This window comes from Anopheles cruzii, chromosome 2 (assembly GCF_943734635.1).
Source record: "Anopheles cruzii chromosome 2, idAnoCruzAS_RS32_06, whole genome shotgun sequence".
Lineage (NCBI taxonomy): Eukaryota > Metazoa > Arthropoda > Insecta > Diptera > Culicidae > Anopheles > Anopheles cruzii.
Genome location: NC_069144.1, coordinates 33,740,423 through 33,758,035, shown reverse-complemented (window position 1 = coordinate 33,758,035; position 17,613 = coordinate 33,740,423). Strand labels below are relative to the sequence as shown.

General features: G+C 39.8%; 1 protein-coding gene across 1 annotated transcript in view; it reads right to left on the bottom strand.

Moving 5' to 3' along the window:
* Positions 1-1,304: 1,304 nt before the first annotated feature.
* The window catches only part of LOC128268595 (eukaryotic translation initiation factor 5B), a 41,141-nt gene continuing 24,832 nt past the window's right edge, over positions 1,305-17,613 (bottom strand). Inside the window, exons 7-9 of the mRNA XM_053005723.1 lie at positions 14,715-14,822; positions 5,075-5,236; positions 1,305-1,442 (exon numbers count right to left, since the gene is read on the bottom strand). Of these exons, the coding sequence (XP_052861683.1) occupies positions 1,335-1,442; positions 5,075-5,236; positions 14,715-14,822 (378 nt within the window). The 3' untranslated portion in view covers positions 1,305-1,334. The remainder of the gene's footprint in view (positions 1,443-5,074; positions 5,237-14,714; positions 14,823-17,613) is intronic.

Sequence of the window (17,613 nt, the reverse complement as noted above, 5' to 3'; positions counted from 1 at the left end):
TCATCGCCAACAACGGGTTCTTACGGGCGATAATCAACGGGTCTTTCGTTCACAATAGATAAGATAAACCGGTACATAGGGAAATCAGGAACAAAATGTAAGAAAATAAATTAGTCTTGTCCTAACAGCCGAACCGTGCGTTTCGATCTGCGTTTCACATCGAAAGAAACATAACTTGCATCGTAGCTCCACTTTGGCTACGATGCATCGTTACGTTGGATCGGGCTTAACGTTTGCGTCCAGACAATTTAATATAAGAACTTCGACTAACTATAAGAACTTCGACTTCAACGCGTCACTTGACAGCTTCCGTTATCGAATTCGCACAACCGCTATTGATGTAAGCGCAGGGGCCTCTGTAATGTAGTATTGATAGCTGACTTGATTAAGCCACTGGCCCGGAGAGCTAATCATAAATAAAAAATAAAATAAATAGATAATGATAATACCTTGATCAAAAAGTTCTCTGAATGATCGCCTTCTGGCGCTCCTAGCACTCGGCTGTCTTTATTTTCGTTTCGTTGCTCAATTGTAATTGATACTCCCACCAAAATACAGCATTATTTCATCATCAGTTGAGACATTTTGTTTTTATATGATTGAACGACAACGAGATTCAATTACATTTTGTATTAAAAACGATTACAAAGGTACACAAACCTTGAAAATGTTGGGAAAGTGTTTCCAGAAAGATGCTTCAAAGAAAATAGCAGGTTTCGAATGGCACGAACGGTTCGGAAAACGTCGTACATCCATCGCTGATGATGAGGGCAGCGACAGGCTATCGACATCGAAACTCAATGAACAAACTTTGACAAAGTGCCACGATAACGTACCATCGCACAATACCATAATTATCCGCGAGGTTTTAGCTAAAAATGATACGAACACCATCCAAAAACCACCGAATTCACCGGTTTTGATCAGCCGTAACTTCTATCTGTTTAATGAAATCAAAAAACCCTTGAGAGAATGCTTTTCAGCAGCCGATAGGAGATAATGCAAAAATCGAGGATGACCCTAATGAAGATAACAAACATCGAGTTTCAAAAATGTTTTGAGGACTACATCAATTGAGGTCGTTGGCATAAATGCGTTGCAGTCGATGTGGAATACTTTAATGGAGACAGTATCGATTTGTAATAATAAACAGATATCACCCAATGTAAAAACAAACAAGAAACTTTTTTGATCAAGGTGGTATGCGAAAAAAACAGATGTGATATAATATTGAAATAAAGTAGGTAACGGGCGGCCGTACTACCATAAGTCGACCCTTTTATGGAAAAAGGATTTTCTATTTAATGACGAAAAGATGTTTTTGAATACACCAGTTACAGTATCTGGAAGGTTTTTTTTAATTCCACCATTAATGTCCAGTCGGATTTTAGAAGATCATCGCGGAAGTAGTCTTTGCACGCATCAATACTTTGACGAGAAATCTGTAACGAAAAAAATAACAATAACGAAACGGTTTAGACAATGAATTACGTTGCAAGCCAAACGTTGTTTAACCTACAGGGTGAGATTAAAAAACTGCAACCAATATTTGGCTGGAAAACCACAAGTGGCTATCTTTAGAGCCCTCCAGCATTTAAATGTTAATAAATCTTTTGTGTCTCGTACCATCGCTCGTTACAGTGATACTGGTAGCGTAGCCTGACGTCAAGGAAGTGGACGAAAAAAAACAGCAACATCACCAGAAATGGTTCGAAAAGTGAAGAAGCGACTTCATCGAAATCCGTGTCGCAGTGGCCGAAAAATGGCTCGTGCGCTGAACATATCGCAGTATGCCATTCGGCAAATATTGCAAAATGAGCTTGAACTAAAGCCATTGAAGTTCCAAAAAGTGCAAGATCTTACCGATGCACAAAAAAAAGTTACACTCGAAAGAGCCAAAGACTTGCTTCGCTTGGCCGCAAGTGGTGAACTGGCGAATTTGGTTTTCTCCGATGAGAAACCATTCGTTATCCAGCAGTTTGTAAACAAATAAAATGATCGTGTTTACTTGCCAGAGAGGTCAGCTGAAAATTTACACCTTCGGTTGGCCACCAGAACTCAAGCGCCGGCCATGGTGGGGGTGTGGGCCGCCATAACAGCCGATGGTCGCTATCCGCTCGTATTAATCGACCGTGGCGTCAAAATAAATGCCGAATATTATCGCAAAATATTCTGAAGAGTGTATTGGAGCCTAGGGCACGCAAACATTTCGGTCGCAGACCTTGGACATTCCAACAGGACTCAGCACCATCGCACTCAGCACGCGCCACCCAAGAATGGTTAAAAAATGAGGTTCCTCGCTTCATTTCCACCGCACAATGGCCACCAAAATCTCCGGATGCCAATCCGTTGGACTATTGTGCCTGGGGTATTTTGAAAGCAAGGTTTGAACTAAAAAATACCAAACCATCGATGCTCCTATACATACGTAACATACAATTCAGCATAATTCGGGTTGTTGTCGAGTACATTGAACCAAATTCGGCAGGTGGGAGTTTTGGGGAAGGGGAAATGTTCTGGTGAATGTTTGAAACCCCTCCCCTCTTTACAAAGGGGGTCTCCCATACAAAATCTGAGTTAATGTCAGCAAAGCTCGGATAATTTACAAGCAATTTGAGCCAAACTCAGGTGGTGCGAGTTTTGACATGTATCCAACGGGAAGCCGATCCGATATGTCACCGGGAAACGGAGGAGTAACGGAAGCGGGAAGGGAAACTGAACGAATACGTCACCGGGAAGCCTGATCGTTTGAAAAGTAGAAGTAACGGGAAGCGAAAAGGGAAGCTGATCGGATACGTCACCAAGAAGTCTTCTGAAACGCCTCCCAATCGAGAAATATGGATGAAATGAGGCGCAGCGACGCGCGCCGGGAACTGCTAGTATATGATAAAAACAAAGTAAGGTATGGTTTAAATTGAAAGCTCCTTGTTCAACATTTTCATGAAGTTTTTCTGTTTCCCTACATATCAATTTTGAATTTCTGGAATTTAATGGAGCGGAAACAACCGACTATTGCTGTCTTCTTGGACCTTAAGAGAGCGTTTGAGACAATATCGAGACCTTTGCTAATGGAAACTATAAAAAGGTTTGGTGTTATGGGTACTGAGCTAAAATGGTTTGCCGATTATTTACAGAACAGAACACAAAGAACAGTTTTCGGGAACCACTGTTCGGACTCTATTGAAAACACCCTTGGGGTGCCGCAAGGCAGTGTTCTTGGGCCACTGTTATTTATCATGTATATAAATGACTTGAAAAGTGTTTTAAAATATTGTGATATCAATCTTTTCGCAGATGATACAGTATTATTTGTCTCTAAAAAAGACATAAAACAGGCTGAGACACTAATGAACAGCGATTTGCTGGCTTTAGATAGCTGGTTGAAGTACAAAAAGTTGGCTTTGAATGTCAAGAAAACTAAGTACATGATCTTGTCAGCGAAGTCAACTGACATCCGGCTGTCTATTGTCATCAACCAGGAACCTATCGATAGAGTTTCCGAGATGAAATATCTGGGAGTAATTTTGGATGATAGAATGAAGTTTGGGCCACACTTAGATTATATTACCTCAAAAGTGGCAAAGAAGTGTGGAGTGATATGTAGGTTGAGCAGCAATCTAAATTTTTCGCGAAAGTTCAATTATACAAGTCAATAGTGTCACCCCGCTTTGATTTTTGTGCCTCCATTTTATTCCTTCGAAACAAAACACAGCTTCAAAGGCTGTAGAGGCTGCAGAACAGAATTATGAGGCTAGTTTTGGGTTGTAGTCGTTACACTTCTTCTATTATCATGCTAGATATTTTACAGTGGATGTCAGTTAGGCAGAGAATCGCGTACCAAACGGCAATGTTTGTATATAAAATTGTGAAAGGGATTGTGCCATTGTACTTGAGAGAACGGATAGTCGTGGGGTCAAACGTTCACCGCTACCGTACTCGCAGAGCAGGGGATCCGAGACTATCAAACTATTTGTCAGCAAACGCCTGTAATTCCCTGTTCTTCAAGGGGGTACAATGGTACAATAGCATGCCGAAGCACATCACCAAAGCCGCACACTCAAGTTCAAGCGGGAATTCAAGCGTTTGTGCTCCGCATACACAAGAGAAGTCGTTCAACTTGCGTTTAACTTTAACAAAAACAGTAGTTACGTTATATGTTACATGTTGTGTTTGTCAAACCTTGGATCTTGTGGAGCAATATCTGTCGAGACTGTGCTTGTCATCATAAGCATTGATTATGATGATCATAAGATTAAAAAAATTGAGAAAATCTGCTTTTTGGCGCTACAACCGCTGAGCAGTCTTGGCCTGCACCAGAGACTAATGGTAATCTCTCTGATGCTCTTCTGTAACATTTAATTTTTACGGACGGGATTGTTAGCCCCGCGCCAACCCCCCTGTCACGCCGGTATCGGGAATCGAAACCATGGCCGGTTGAGTTACAACCGATCCCGGGATTCGAACCACGGCCAGCTGCGCTGACAGCGAAGAGCGTTACCGACTGCTTTATCAGCGGGGGTCAATAATTGAGAAAATGCATATACAAAAATAATAATTATTATTATAATGAAAGTGACCAGATAGATTTGAGACACGGGCACGTTAATGAGGAAGTGGTGGACATTCTGTATGAATAGAATCGTTGGTGTCAATTAGCTAAAAGCAGATGATTAGCTTTTGCTTGAAAGTGGCACCACATTATCAACCAATGGTAACTGGAGGTGTAAACAGAACAAGAGAAATCTTCTGCACTCCGGAGAGCGGACCCTCTCTTTTAAGTGGGGGACGTCATGCATTGTCATGGTCTAACACTTTAAGGGATGGCGACCGTTGTTTGAAAGGAGTAAAGCTAGATGCCATGGTTCTGGAGAGTTTGCTCCCATGCCCCCTCTCGCAGATTTTTTTTTGTTATTTTGTAATTATCTATAGATAAATCCGTCCTTCTCAAACCTATGCAGGGGTAAGAGGTGGGACTTGTCATCATCAGTTTTCTGAAAAGATGCGCTTCAATGATACATTCTTTAAACATTCTTTCTTTTCGTACATACGAAAGAATAATGGGTTTACTACTTACCTTGCTAACTAGTAAATCAGTTTCGTCGAAGTGACGTCCAAACATTTTGGGGGTTTCACCCGGAATCGGTTCAATCTTGATGCATACTTCCTGACCCTTTCGAGCAGTTTCTAACTGCTTATGATTCGCTTCAATCGACGTTACAACGCCCAAATCCGTGAACTGTGAAATAATAATAGAAAAATTGAAACGGAATTTATGATATAAAATGGATAAAGTAGAAAAAGCATATAATATAGGAAGTCTTGCAGGACTTACACACTATGTGTCGTATTAAATTGAAAAGAGAATGACGAACCCTCTTCTGCTATAAAGGGTGTTCGGACGGACAAAAACGAGTGAACTTCAACTTGCCGCAGTATTTGTCACAGTGCATCAAAAAACCCTGCACACCTCTCATTTTAAAGATATTTTTGTCTAAAAATGATTGTATGAACGTATTATTCGATTTTGACATTTGGCCTTCATTTGTGGAAATGGCGTCGAAACAAGAGGAGCATCGTCTCAAAACTTTGCACCGTCGGCGAAAAAAAACCGAATTATTCGCACGTCAAGTTAGCGAAATTGTTGAATGTGGCCAAACCAACGGTCACCAATGTATTAGGTCTAGGTGTTAATTCGTGCGGTTTTTATTCAATATTTATAACCTAATTACAACAACATAACGTATAACTAACTTATTGAAAGTATTGCCCGTCGTTAGCGACGACTTTCTCCCATCTTTCGGGTAATTCCTCGATTCCGTGTCGATAGAAATTCTTATCCTTATCAGCGATCCAGTCAGAGACCCATTTTTCTATACCTTCATAAGAGAAGAACCGCTGTGCTGCCAAATCGTTACTCATGTAACGGAACAAATACTAGTCAGAAAGAGCAACATCTGGTGAATAGCGCGGGGGGGTTAATAGTTCCCATCCGACATTTTCGAGATAGGTTTTGACCGGTTTTGCGATGTGGGATCGAGTTTTGCCTTTTTAAAAATCAGCTTATCATGTCTTTTATCCCATTTCCGTCGTTTCATGGCCAAAGCTTTACTTCAAATGGATTAATTGTGGTTTATGGGATTGTCCTTCAACAATTTAGTAAGGTTTTAAAAGCTCAAAGTATATCACACCTTTCATATCCCACCATATGCACAGCATAACCTTTGCGCAAGGAATATTTTGCTTTAGTTGCGGTGGCCCTGGTTCACCAAGCTGTATGCAGGGTTTTTTGCGTTTAGGATTCTTGTAATAACTCCCCTTTTCATAACCAGTGACGATTCGGTACAAGAACCCCTTTTGCTGCCGTGCAAACAGTAATGAAAAAGTACTCCCCGCAAAACTACTCTACAAGGAACAAAACTTGACATGTTCAAATGCTTATAAAAGGTGTTGTTTGCACTTTAGCAAAAAAACATATACTGCGTTAGATGCGTAATGACAGTAGCTGTCAAACACATATTTCATTTCAAAAATATTCGTTATACTTAGTGAGCAGTGCCATGTATTGTAAACCGCACGAATTAACACCTAGACCTAATATTAAAAGTGTTTGGAGAACGTTTGACGACAGTCATAAAGGCTGGATCAGGTGGAAGTCGGAAACAGAAGACCCCGAAAACGACGAAACGGACGATCAGTTGTTTCAAGCGGAATCCCAAACTCTCCGTTGGAGATGTCGCAAGCAAGCTAGAAGTTTCGTTTTCAACCGTGCGATGAACTCAAATACGATCTAGTCTAGCATTCTAGAAGAAAGTAGTGACTCCAAATCGTGACGATAAGCAAAACATGTCGGCCAGAAAACGATCGCGGAATCTGTGCATAAAGATGCTGACGAAATTTTCTGCGTAGTGCAGGATAATGAAACCTACGTCAAAGCAAACTTTAAACAGCTTCCTGAACAGGAGTACTATAGTGCAACTGAAAGAGAAAATATAGGAGAGATTTGCAAGGACATATAGCTGTCGAAATTCACAAAGAAATATCTCGTATGCAGGCTATCTGTTCCTATGGTTTAAAAAGTGGCATTTACATCGCGTTCGGGACCATCAACCAGAAAATGTATGTCCTGTAGTTCCTAAATAAACACCTTTGATTTTCCTAAAAAAGTACAAAGGTTCTTTTCTATTTTGGCTAAATTTAGCATCTTGTAATTATACGAACAATGCCATGGAGTGGTATGCCGCAAACAATGTCCAGGTGGTGCCCAAAGACATGAACCCCCCCAACATACCAGAGCTCCACCAAATCGAAAAATATTGGGCAATCGTCAAGTGGAACTTCAAAAAACTCTTAAAACAGTTGTTAGTGAGATGAAATTTAAAAAAAAACTGGCGTTTTGCAGCAAAGAAAGCGACCAAGAAAACGGTGCAAGAGTTGATGAAAGGGGTAAAACGAAAAGCGGCATTGCTACGGTGGGAACCTATTAACGACAGGGTGATCATCGCCAGATTCAGGACCCGTGTACGAAACCTGACGATAATCCAATGCTACGCGCCAACCAACGTTGCCGACCCGCAGGAAAAAGAGATGTACTACAGCCAACTAAATGCCGTCCCGAACAGGATTCCAAAGGGTGACATCAAGATCCTGATGGGCGACTTCAATGCGAAGATTGGCTCCGACAACACGGACTATGAGCGCATCATTTTTTTGAAGTGCTTCGAGGATTGGCCGCTGCCACAAGTGTATGATATCTGATGGAGATTACTTTAAAAGGGACAAAACAGATATTCATGAATAAACTAATCTTCTTTTCTTTCTTTCTTTCTTCGGCGCTACAACCGCTGGGCGGTCTTGGCTTGCAAATTGCTGCTGAGCTTGCAAAAACTCAAATTACAGCTTCGTTATCAATTACTTTTGAAGTACACAAAAATCGACGATGAGCCAAAACACTTCCAAGCAAAACAGCTGTCAAAAATTGACTGATTACTCTAAATGGCCGAACTTTTCACCATAAGTTACTGACATGTGTAGTAACCTAACTCCACAAAAAAATCGAAAATCGGATATACGTAGCCCGTGAAAATTCAAATGTCGCGAAAATTATTGATCAGCCCTCGTAGATCTAGAGAGCGCCTGTGTATCGCTACACCTATTAATCGCTATTTATGCGAAAGACGTTATTTCTAAACTTGAGCCTAAACCTGAAAGTGTAATAAATGAAGTGTAAAAATCTTATGTTTATGCTTAAAACGACTCTGTCTATTTTTATAATAATAATAATTAAATTAATTAATGAATTTGTGAAATTTTAATGAATTAATTAGTGAATTTCGTTATGTCCAAGGTAGATTAAGGAATTAAAAGTTCTTTACACCAAACACATATTTTTTATAGAAAATCTGTGATTGAACATATTGTATCTCTCAAAGTTGCGTACTTATTTCTTGGAGCTCAGTTTAGTTCGCAAAGTTGAATGCGATGACGTTTAGTCTCTGTATTGACGAAGGTGTTAATCGCACACGGTTGGAATAATCGCTGAAATAACCAGGAAATGATTCTCAACACTCTGCCTACTTATGAAAGAGTAGACGTAGATATTCATTGAAAAATTTGGCTTATTTGTTTGACATCCAAAACATACAAACATGGTAAATCACTGAAACGCGACTAACGCTTAACCTGTACCCCGATAGTGAGTTGAGAGATAAGTTTGCCTGGCGTATTCTATAAGGTACTTGATAAAACGGTGACCTGATTGATTGAATCAGAACGTTAGTCTTCTTCGTCGAATGCTGAATATAGCCAAAAGTTCTGCGGCTTGATTGCTTTAAGCCGTTTTATGGTATAATACGGATTTTTTTTTCAAACGAATCCCATGTGTTCCCAAGATGTCGTTATTGCAAAAATGAGAAATGGTTATATTCGGATAGTATCGTCGAGTTGAATAAGGAAAAAGATTTTCGGGATGTAACTGTTCGAGACGAACTGAGCGTAAGCTGAAACAGAAGTTCAAATTTGGTCAAGAACTACAATTTCGTAACCATCGAATTGCCAGCACCATATTCTGAGTTGTCGATACACAGGCGCTATAGTTTACAATATTTCACGGTTGTATGATTTCATTACAACATTGACATGATTTCAATAAATCAGGAAGAAGTTTTTGTAGCACGGTAACGTCAGCAGAACACAGTGCTCATTTTAAGGGAATATGCGGTAGCGCCAAATAAGAAGAAGAAGATTGGTATGATAAGTTCTGAGCTTGACGTTCTGATTCCACCAATTAGGCAACAACTTTTTCATTTATCTTAATAGCCGTACAGTACAGTATCGACGTTTTTTGCGTGTACTTCAAAACTTTATTTGAGGTGCTTCCAACTGTCCTATTTGCGTAAAAAATGTACCGTTTTGTTGGAAAATTTGTTGTCTTTTGAAATTAGGCTTATTGACGAAAAACTCGAGTAATATTTTTTCACAATCCTTTTTTGATTTCAGTTTTTCATCACTCAGGAAATTTTGTAATGCGCGAAAAAGGTGTCAAAAGCTTGGTGCAAGGTCCGGACTATAAGGTGGATGCATTAAAACTTTCCATCCAAGCTCCTGGACTTTCTGGCGAGTCACTAAAGACGTGCGTAACATTTCGTTTCGTGTTCCACCACAAAACCTCTTCCGTTGACCGATTCTGGTTATCTCTGGGCAATTGCTAGGTTCGAATGGTGCAGTTATTGACAATATAGGTCTGAATTTAGTATTTGGCTGCACGGGAGCAACTCATAGTAAATTATTCCTTTCAAGTCCCACCCAGTAGATCCTTCTTGGCCGTAAGTCCTGGTTTGACCACCGGTTAAGCTACTTAACCATGCTTAGAGCTCGATCATTTTCACACAGTATTGTCGTATGTACCCCATTCCTCATCCCCAGTATCCGTCCGTTCAAGAAATGGGTGGATTTCATTCCGTTTGGCCAACATTGCGCCGATGGAAATTCGAGCCATCATGTTTTTTGGTGTAAATAGGGTGGCGTTCAAACATCGAGATTCTTTGTGAATCTAGCTTTACGCAAATGGCTTTAAACTGTTCGATGATTGATCTTTAGCTCTTGGCCGATGCTCTGATTACTAAAATGCCGATCAACTTTGATTATTTCTGTGGTTTTATCGACATTTTCGATGACGTGTCTGTCTAGGCTTTAACATAAAAAATAACTGAAACGGGTCAACGAAACCAAAATTTCATCTGTAAATGTCGTTAGATATTTAAGAAATAAATAAAAAAATAGCTGTAAGAGTATCGGCACCATGAACACCAAGCAAAATTTTAGCGCCCTAGCTTGAATTTTCACCTTTTTCAAACAAAAATTGTAAAATATACCCATTTTTCTCTTTGGTTACTTCCATTGTTTACATCCTGTAACTCACAAACGAATGGAACAAACAATAAACAGTGAGAGCATCTTTTTAAGTATAAGGTATCAGCTTTAAAATGAGCCAAAACTTGAAACTGTAATATCGATACTTCTGAGATATCGATCACTGAAGGTATCTATCGTGAAAAACGTCGATTACTTTTTCCCCAGCCTTATATTATCGAATTAGCGGCTCAGTCGGTCGTTCTAAAATAAAAAAAAACCCAATCAATATTGAAGATGCAAATAAATTTTATTCAGTTTAAACTAACAGTTCGTCAAACTAACAAACGTATTCCCAAATAATGCTTTATAATTTTTACAGCTATCGTAGCTTTTTCCACATATTTATGTTGACAACCATCCACATATGTTGACTAAGAAATATGACACTCAGTTTCGAAAGTTGAAACCTCCTACTCAAAATGCTAATTTCAGCGTTGTCACGACATTGTCGGTTGGGGAGGGTTGAGACTAGTATGGCCATGTCTTTGGAGTGTGCCAGCAAAATACGCATCTATGTGGGATGTGTGACCGAAGGATGTTATTCAAAGATCTTTTTATACCTTCGAGCGGCCGCGGTTTTAACCCACGCAAACTCTTTGTACGCGCGTTCTGCTACTTCATTCCGTGGCCTATCGCAATTTCATACAAAACCGGAATGGTACTTCAAACTACCTACTACAAGTTGATGGTTGTGAGGTTCGCAGACAAGACTTGTGTTTTGGTATGTGATCGTGTATCATATTGATCAAGGAATGCCTTCGGCCGGAGGTGAACCGAAATTCTACCAGACCACGGCTCGAAAAACAAATTAAATTTTGGGATTTGTCGGTGCAGGTCATTGAATTCATTACAGCTGGACAAAACAAACAAGTTATGATAATAGCAATTAATGTTTAATTTTACTGTGTTTTGTTGACAATCAAACTGCTCAATCAAAATCAATGGATAGAAGATCTATATTTGTTGGTATATTTATTCTTAAAATTTTAAATTTCAGGGGCGTGGTTTTACATTTCTTCTACCCACTTCTTTAGCTGCATGAAGCCTGGAAAGGAAAATGACACCAAGACGCTTCGTTGTCGCGCAATTCAAACGAGTCTAACATTCCGAGAGAACAAGACAAGCCACGCACCTAGAGTTGAAAGTTTAAACAAACGTCAAATCGCAGCTTCTTGAAGGCCAATTCACATCACCATTTCTGCTGATTATTCGCTGTCCGAAGATGCGGCGCAAACAATTGATCGTGGCTGTCGTTGTAGGGCACGTAGCGCCATCCTGTTGAAGCCAAATGTCGGCTAAGTTCTCAGCATCAATTTCGCCAAAGAAACAATTAACCAACATTTCTCGGTGGCGTTCGCCATCGACGGTTACGACGGCTCTTTCTTCATTCTTTCATACGGCGGCCGATGGTGCCACTAGACCAAAATCCGCACCGAACAGTCTCTCGTTGTGGGTGCATTGGTTTCTCATGCACGACATGTGGGTTTTCCGAACTCCAAAAACGACAATTCTGCTTGTTAACATAACCACCGAGGTGGGAATAAGCTTACATGAAATGTGCTTTTCAAATATCGTACAGTTTGAGATTAGACCTACCACTTTGGAAGTAAGTTTTTAATATTGCCCAGCTTTCAAGCGTAAAGCGACCCATTTCGTAAATTTGGAAGTGTCTACTAAATGTTTACATTTTCCAGAATCAAGTTTGACGTTTTAAACGTCAAATAATGAGTAGTTCAAAATGTGCACGCGTTTTTGACCACCCTGTATATGATGATGGACAAATATCAATGAATAGATATGATTAATCATATCAATCAATGGAGGCCACTGGGTATTTACTAGGTGTATGCATAAAAAATCGGGATTTTTTAACACACAAAAAACGTTTATAAAATTTTAATGCGATTTTCTATTTTATTCAAAGTATGTGCCACCGCTAGCTATACATTTCTCCTTTCTCTCTGTTTAATCATGGATTTCCAGACGAAAGAATTCTTTGACTTTTTAAGTAAACTAATTAGTCATCCCATTTCGACTTCCTCGTAGAAAAACGAAGGGCTGTTCAGCCAATACGTGTCTCATCGATGAAAATGAATGATATTCGGAAAGAACTAAGTCTGGCGAATAACGCGGAGAGGGATAGCAGCTCCCATCCAAGTGATTTGATAGTATCGTGAAACAGTTTTGTTTTATGGGGCGCCTGGTGCTTTTTGTCAACACAAGGTAATGATGAATGAACAGCAAAACTGGGAAGTCCCAATCGGCAGGTACAGCCATCTTTTTAAAATTCCGTTTCTAGATTAGTAGATATATTACCTCAAAAGTGGCAAAGAAGAAGTGATATGTAGGTTGAACAGCAATCTAAATTTTTCGCGAAAGTTCAATTATACAAGTCAATAGTGTCACCCCACTATGATTTTTGTTCCTCCATTTTATTCCTTCGAAACAAAACACAGCTTCAAAGACTGCAGAGGCTGCAGAACAGAATTATGAGGCTGATTTTGGGTTGTGGTTAATACACTTCATCTATTGTCATGGTAGATATTTTACAGTGGATGTCAGTGAGGCAGAGAATCGCGTACCAGACAGTAATTTTTGTATATAAAATTGTGAAAGGGATTGTGCCATTGTACTTGAGAGAACGGATAGTCGTGGGATCAAACGTTCATCGCTACTGTAGTCGCAGAGCAGGGGATCTATGACTACCAAACTACTAGGCTGCTCATTAAATTCGGAGCCTCGATAACAGAGGGCTACGATACGATAACTGCTACGAGTCTAAATTTTTTTTGTCATATTGGTACACTATCCAAATGAACGTATGGAAAGTTTCATTTCAGTCGGTCACTTACTTTTTTTTTACAAGCCTTTCAGTATCGACAGTATTTTTGTCACGTCACAGTATTTTTTACAGCTGGTATGACGTCATCATTTGATGAAAACCGCTTTCCGCGCAGGATTTTTTTTGGTTTGAAAACAGATGGAAATCGCTAAGGGCCAAATCTGATGAATAGGGTGGATACAACAACAATTTGAACTTTAATTCATGGATTTTTGCCATTTGTTGCACTGGGTGCATTGTTTCATTTTTAGCGAATGCGGCACCCATTTTGCAAACAGCTTTTAAGAACCCAAAACTTCAGGCAAAATACTGCTTATACTGCTCAATGAGATGGCTAGGCCTTATATTAAATCTCTTTCAGTGGTTCGACGATTTTTGATACGATTTGAGGTGTTGTGCCTTTTTTTCACGTTTTTGACATGGTTCGTCTTAAAGGCTACTACGACCATGTTTAAACTCAGAAAACCCTCTTTTAACCCCCTAATTAAAGGCGAAGAGTCCTTATACACTTTTAACCTTCCAAAAATAAAAATTAAATCACTGCACATACTTGATTTTTTCCATTGTAAAAAATACTGTGACATGTCGATACTAAATGGCTTGTGAAAAAAAAAATTTAGTGACCGATTGAAATGAAACTTCACATACGTTCATTTGAAGAGTGTACCAATATCACAAAAAAAAATCAGGCTCGTTGCAGCGCTCTTTCTTGTCGAGGCTCCGAATTTAATGAGCAGTAGTATGTGTAGCCTAGTATTTGTCAGTAAACGTTCGTAACTCCTTGTTCTTCAATCGCACAATAGTATGCCGAGGCACATCACCCAAGCCTCAGATCTGAGGGACTTCAAGCGTTAGTGTTCCGCATACACAAGAGAGGTCGTTTAACTTACGTTTAACTTTAACAAAAACAGTAGTTACGTTATATGTTACATGTTGTGTTTGTCAAACCTTGGGTCTTGTGGAGCAATATCTGTTGAGACTGTGCTTGTCATCATAAGCATTGATTATGATGATCATAAGATTAAAAAAAATTGAGAAAATGCATATACAAAAATAATAATTATTATTATAATGAAAGTGACCAGATAGATTTGAGACACGGGCACGTTAATGAGGAAGTGCTGGGCACCACATTATTAACCAATGGTAACTGGAGGTGTGAACTACAAACAGAGCAAGAGAAACCTGCTGCGCTCCGGAGAGCGGACCCTCCCTTTTAAGTGGAGGACGTCATGCATTGTCATGGTCTAACACTTTAAGGGATGGCGACGGTGTTATGAAAGGAGAAAGGCTCGATGCCATGGTTCTGCCAGAACCTTGCAAAATTAGTTAAATATTTTTCACCATCATTTTCGACATTGTATTTGAAATTATCGTTGTCAGGCTTCTAGTACAGCTCGTGAGATCAGCTAGGATTTCTTATATAACTCACAAAGGTATAAATCTTGAAACATGCCCTTACCTCTTTACTAGGAACACAAATTGGTGTGCCTTCTTTAACGACTCCAGCTTCTACAATAACACCCATCACGATAGGATCACGCGAGTTAAACACAAACTGAGGTAGGATCTGAAAATAAAAATCAATAATTGACACAATAAGATAATTAGATTGTCTATATTGTATATGCAATTCTTTAATTCTGTGTAATTCTTTCTTTTCTGTGTAATTCTTTCTTGGTAAATTATCGGCGATGGTAAATTATCTGCAATTCCATTTCCATAAAACGCACGACGATTTCGGCTTGAATCACGTCATCAACGAATCATCAATTTTGAAAAAATCACGCACTTTTTCGATGCTCCCTGGCGTAATCCGACTGCTTGGCTTGGCCGACATGAAGGACGTCGTTGATGTCTTCACGACCGTTTTTGAAACGGCACCATAAACTTGTTGGATCAATTTAAACGTTACAGTAAACGAGTTTAAAACAAACTTGATATTGGCTCTTTGTTCAATGCTCATTCTCGTACCGACAACACAAACATAGTGTCACTTTAGGTGCAATAACTTCGCTTCCAGTGGACCAAATGTCATGAAATTTTCACTGGAAGTCTGGAAAGGATGTAGCTTTCAAACATATGTACCCACATGAAGGTGGCGCAACCAGAAATGTCCCAATTGAAAAAGTCCTGAGATCTTTGTGTCAGACTAGGTATTATATAAATTTCTTATTTACACTTAATTTCTAACCTAACACTAATACTACCTACTCTAACCCTATTCCTACATTTACCTAACACTACCATGTTAGCGTGAAGTCGGCGTCGCAAACGCCGACTCTGTCATCGTCATCGGTCGAGTGTCACTGTCACTGATAAGTGACGCCAGCGAGCGGCGCAAGAGGGCGCTGCCACCAGCCGAGAGGACGCTCGGTCCAGGGTATACCTCGAGGCCGAGGTCCACGACCGGGGCAACGAGCCAAAGATTCTGGAGGCAAGCGAGGCAGTACGAATCAGAACGGCAAAGCATCTTAGCAAGAAACAACTAAAAATCTTAGAGGAATAGAAATTGTACAAGTTCTGGGTAGATCCCAAATAAAAACAGTTCATTCGCGACAGTCACCGTTTCGTCGATAGATGTAGGGCTGTAACTATATTATTTATAAACCCCCCGATTATGGTTTTCAATCACTTGAGTTGTCAATCTCAAATGGCAAACTCAAGTGCCGGGATTACGGTTTTCAATTAGAGAAGCTCCGAGTGCTAAATGTGCTAAAAAGCTTAAATGTGAAAGCTTTTCAAGCTCTTTGAGTACGAACTGTCATTTCTGGTGTATTTTTGTAAACATTGCACACACAGATACACATACACAGGTAGCAGTCCAGCTGTGCGTGCGATTTTTGCTATTACATTTCTGAAATTTTTAGATGTGTAAAAGGTTGTAACTCGAAATATTGTAAGCTGGCGGATCACCGAGATCATGAGTACAAGTTCGCGCACGAAATAGCGAATGAAACGCGCGACGGCCTGTGTGGTTAGTTTCGGGTAACACAGCGAGTTCGGCTGCTAGCTGGTCCCGTTTTCCAACCGGTCCCGTTGAGTTTAGCTACGAGTGTTTCGGGTGAAATTGTCAACCTGCACTTTGCTCCAATTTTCTTAATAATTTCATCTATGTCTGTTGGCGAGCTGCCGACCGCGAGACTGGCTTTCCCCTCTAGGCGTGATAGGATAACTTGCAACGCTGTCTCGTTGTTTTCTGGTGTAATAATTGTTTTGCAAGCCTTAAGGGCTGCAATCACTCTGTTAAATTTGTTGCTGTCCCCATTGTAAATTGGGAGTAACAAAGGGATTGTTTGGATGAGTTCCAAAGCTGGTGCCATTTTCAATTATTATATGATATTTTCAAACTTGTACATCACTAGTGATGGTTTCTGTCGACGCTTCTATTGCCGGTGTGGTATTTATGCCACCATTGTCGTCGACTATCGGGATAACTTTGCTTTTGTATTTGTCTCTCTGAGAACGTCGACATCTTCGGGGTGCCGCAGAAAAATGCACGTTTTCTTTTTGTTTCTCACCATTTTCATATGAATTTCATATAAGCTTCCACTTAAAATTGTCAAAACGGTTGGCAAATTGCACGATACTGGGTTTCATTTTTCACTAGTCGCCACTTTCAAATCTAGTTCTCACTTGCTCATTCGGGCGTCAGTTTCAATTACTTATTGTCTCGGCGTCTTCTTATGCCGGTTGGACTGTGATGCGATGTTGTAACTTTTTCCAATCCCAAGCGAGTTGTTCAATGTGAACTATGATCAGCACAGAGATCCTGCTCCTGATCCTGATCTATCCTGCTTCATATCTTTTGCAATTCGCTCACGAATTCAATTCAGTCGTGGTTTTCGACAAATGTACTATACTGGTTTTATTCCTTTATTAACTTCCTTTATTTCTTGCATGATTCGTGACGCTGCACGGTCGCCATGTGATATCTTTAACAATACTTTTTTATTAACAACCTTCGGCTTTAACTACCGTTTACTGACTAACTTGCTAGTCTTATTAAACACTACCTTTATATCTATCTTAGCCTACTTTGCGATGAATATTCGCTACAACATCTCTCCGTGCCGTGGCGAGAAAACATTTTGATCTTGACAAGCTGTCCAAAATCCATTTCCACAGTTAAAGAACGTTAAAGCACAGCATATACAGTTGATTTTGCGAATGTTTGTGTTTTTGGAATTTTTAAAGCAGACCACTTGGGGTTCTCTACGTGATTGTGCACAATTATGTTTCTTCTTTCGAGTTCGATTAAGCATAACTTTCTATAAATTCCGCGTACCAAGATGAAACTTTCAACACTGAAAGTCGAATGTTTACTGAAGACATAGCTGTCAAAATATTTGAAATCCGAC